This window comes from Cajanus cajan, chromosome 5 (genome assembly GCF_000230855.2).
Source record: "Cajanus cajan strain Asha chromosome 5, NIPB_CcT2T_4, whole genome shotgun sequence".
NCBI classification, from domain to species: Eukaryota; Viridiplantae; Streptophyta; class Magnoliopsida; order Fabales; family Fabaceae; genus Cajanus; species Cajanus cajan.
Window position 1 is genome coordinate 23,312,539 of NC_138521.1, and position 3,391 is coordinate 23,315,929.

Genomic DNA, 3,391 nt, shown 5'->3' on the forward strand with positions numbered 1-3,391 from the left:
AAAATATCCTACAAATTTTAAAATCCACAAAATTTTTGCAAGAAATTTTCCACGAAAATTAAAATTTGCAAGTAAATTTCTTGCAAAATTAAAATTTCCCAAGAAAATTTTCTGCAAAATTAAAATTTTGTAGGTAAATTTTCTGCAAAATTTCAAATTCGCAAGTAAATTTCCTAAGAAAAATCGAAGATAATTTTTTATAATTTTTTTAATATTATGATGCCCTGCAAGTTCACAATTCTTATAACTTTCACTATTAACCTCATTCTTTATATTTACTAAAAAGAATATCTACTCTTTCCTTTTATCGTTATGTATGTACCCGTGTCAGTTAAAAATCAAATTAGCTTGCAAACAGTATTATACTATTCTCTATTTTTTGGTCAAAAAAATAAATATACTGCTCGTGTGCAGTTCATTTGAGTCATTCATACTTCACTCAACTTAGGGTAGCCAGTGGCCACTTTTAACTACTTGAACTGTTTGCTTATAATTGAATAAGTCGGCTGGCTTGAGCCCTAAATCAGGGAGTGAACCAAAAATCTGAAAATTTAAACTTGGATTCATTGAATAAACAAGCCAAGATTATGAGCTCCACCTTGGCTTCGAGTGTATTTTATTGAACAGTTCACCGACAAGTAACTTGCAAATGTGTAACTTGCAAATGTATTTTCTTGATGACATCACTGCTTCAATCAACGAGAACCATCTCATAAATTCCTTAAATTCCTTTGGTTTACTTAAGCTTGATCGAGGACAAACCTCCTTGCCTCCCTTTCTCTCTCTTCGAGCTTTGGAATATACAAAGGGAGATAACCTTGACTGCAAATACATCAAAATGATTAAAAAAAACTATTATTCTAAGACAACAACTACATGAAAATCACTTCAAATAATTGAGTTTACCAACCTTAGTAACCATCAATTGCCAAATGTGTACTCCCCTTGAACCAAGGTCTGTTGTCAACCATGGTCTGTTGTCAACCAAAATATACATTTTTTTACTATCATTTGCGAGGAAAATGCTAAGATCTGCAAAATAAGATTGCAAGTCTCTGCGAAATATACCGAAAAGATTAAATAGATCAGTATGAGAAATACAGAAACACAAAATAAATCTGCTTAACTAGCTTTATTGGTCAACTTAAATACAGAAGATAACACCCAGCTGAGTCAGAAACTGTTTTGGCTAGGCAAATTTTTTTTTAAAAAAGTTCATGGCTTAAATCATTAAGTTACTGTAACTGAAAGGTGAGTGGAAGCAATAAAAGGTGCACATCCAAATTTGCAATAGTCTCCCACCAGATATATCATACATAACATAATTAAAAAGGGACTTGCAAGATAACAATCTACAAGCAGTTAGAATTGAAAATTAAATAACAACCAAAGCCAACAATGTCACTGATCCATTTATGAGAAACCAGAAAGCGCCCTCAACTCCTCAGTCAACCATAAACTAGAAAAAGTTGGTTCAATTCATAGATTTCCAACTGATTTTTAATCAACGCAGGTAAAAAAGTAACAGAGTTCAGAACATTACCAGATTTCTTTTAAAAAGAAAAGCATGGTTACCATTTGCAGATATATTGCCAATAAAACAGCATCCACCGACTTAAAACTAAAAATCAAATTTATAAGAAAAAAGAAAGAAATAAGAAGAAGAAAGACTCACAACGCTGCACCAAGTTCATGATCATGAAGTAACCAACAAAATTTAATTTAAGAATACAAAATTTCCACATCTCAAGTTGTTCTCTGAGTCAGAAACACCGATTTATAGAAAAAGGGGGGGGGGGGGGAAGAAAAAGAAACGCATCATGCATCACGCATCATGCATCATCAAATAAAATCCAACCCTTTCACCAAATAAGTTCACAAATAAACACATTCAATCGACCATCAATTTAAGAACAGCACCCATTCATTTACCACGTGATAAAAAATCCCACAAACCATCATCAAACATCATTAGAGCTAATTATAAATAAGAAAAAAAATGAAAACATACCCAATTTGCAAACTCGTGAGAGGAAAAATGCAGCGTCCATCATCACCTTTCCCCATTAAGATAAACAACACCCTCAAACCCCTTCTTATTGCCAAAAACTTCTCCAAATTTCCCACTAGCACCTGCTCCAAACTCCCAACCCAGAAACATAAAAACAATCATTCTCCACATGCATTCAAACTATTCCACTTAAAAAAAAACAAATAAACAAGAGAGAGAGGCATAGAAGAGAACCTGAGAAATGGGTGTTCCATGAAATCGAAGAAGTGTGAAAGGCAATGAAACAAGGAGCCTGTAACTTCATAACAAAGAATATAAAAGAGAAAAAGAATAAACCAAAACAGACTCAGAGAAGATGTAACTCCCAGAACTCATCTACACTGGCTTATGTGTACCAATGTTTGTTAGAAGATAATTCTTAGTTTTTTTACTAATAAAAAACAATGAAGTATAGCATCCTAAAAATAAAGAATATTCCTTCTGGGAATTAGCTGCATTTTAAAATATGGTATGAGGTAGAAAAAAAATGAACGTGTGCATACATATTTTTATAAATGAAATCATCACCTGTACTAGTTTCTATGATTTCTCCGTCTATTCCTTATTCAAATTCACGTTCTGCTTTTAGTTGGGGGCTACCGTGGCATTAGATCAGGGCCGGCCCTGCAAGAGTTTAGACCTTGAGGGGATTTATGACAATGCTGAAAGAGCTAAAATAATTAAAAACAACGAGCTAATGTTAGAGATAGTAGAAACCAAGGAGAAAAATAGTGAGCATGATGAACAGAACATTGCAACAGAATAAGTAATAGAAATAGAAACTTGTGCTGAATAAAGAAAAAAATCATACAATGTAGTGAGTCAAATAACAGGATATATATATCTATCTAAGTTAAGAAACAGTATACATAGAGCAGTAAATAGTGTGAAAGTAATTTGAAGCCAATTGTCTTATAACTCTACGAAGAATAGGTTCTAAACATGAGCAAAACTTTTGCAAACTATCCACCTTGAGAGCTTTCACAATTACACTGCAAAATATATGTCTATGAATTATAGGAAACTAACCAAAAAAATATAAATTATAAACATGTAGCATATTGTTTGTAACGACACGGCTGGTCACTACACGCGACACCGCACACTAGAAACACCGAACAGAAAAGAACAACTGTATACATATAGAGTCTAGAATATACATATACATGATCCAATCTGAACAGGGTTAAAGTGTACAACAAAATACATCATCAACTGCTACACCAGTAGCTAAGCAACAAAAGACACAAAACATCCCAAGAGGATCCGCTCCAACTGTCAGCTACAGACCTATCCCTGCTCTGCTCCCATACACAGTATGATCATCACAGTCCAAACATC

At 33.4% G+C, this 3,391-nt stretch overlaps 1 protein-coding gene across 2 annotated transcripts; it reads right to left on the reverse strand.

Moving 5' to 3' along the window:
* Positions 1-542: 542 nt before the first annotated feature.
* Positions 543-2,463, reverse strand: LOC109789817 (uncharacterized). 2 transcript variants are annotated; one of them, XM_083075101.1, is made up of 4 exons: positions 2,246-2,463; positions 2,012-2,143; positions 911-1,055; positions 543-822 (listed from the first exon to the last, which is right to left on the reverse strand). In XM_083075101.1, the coding sequence occupies exons 1-4, from the start codon at positions 2,263-2,265 to the stop codon at positions 586-588; spliced, it is 534 nt and encodes a 177-aa protein (XP_082931227.1). In that variant the 5' UTR covers positions 2,266-2,463; the 3' UTR covers positions 543-585. The 2 variants fall into 2 exon arrangements, with proteins under 2 accessions (XP_082931227.1, XP_082931228.1); XM_083075102.1 differs by having other exon boundaries at positions 2,012-2,133; positions 2,246-2,448.
* Between the last annotated feature and the right edge of the window lie 928 nt (positions 2,464-3,391).

Bases quoted from the DNA above. Each gene is read 5' to 3' on its own strand.
- LOC109789817 (XM_083075101.1), bottom strand. From the start codon at position 2,265: ATGGAACACCCATTTCTCAG. The intron at 2,144-2,245 runs GTTCTCTTCTAT...CTGGGTTGGGAG, and splicing joins ATGGAACACCCATTTCTCAG to TTTGGAGCAGGTGCTAGTGG. The intron at 823-910 runs GTTGGTAAACTC...ATGTATTTGCAG, and splicing joins GGCAATTGATGGTTACTAAG to TCAAGGTTATCTCCCTTTGT.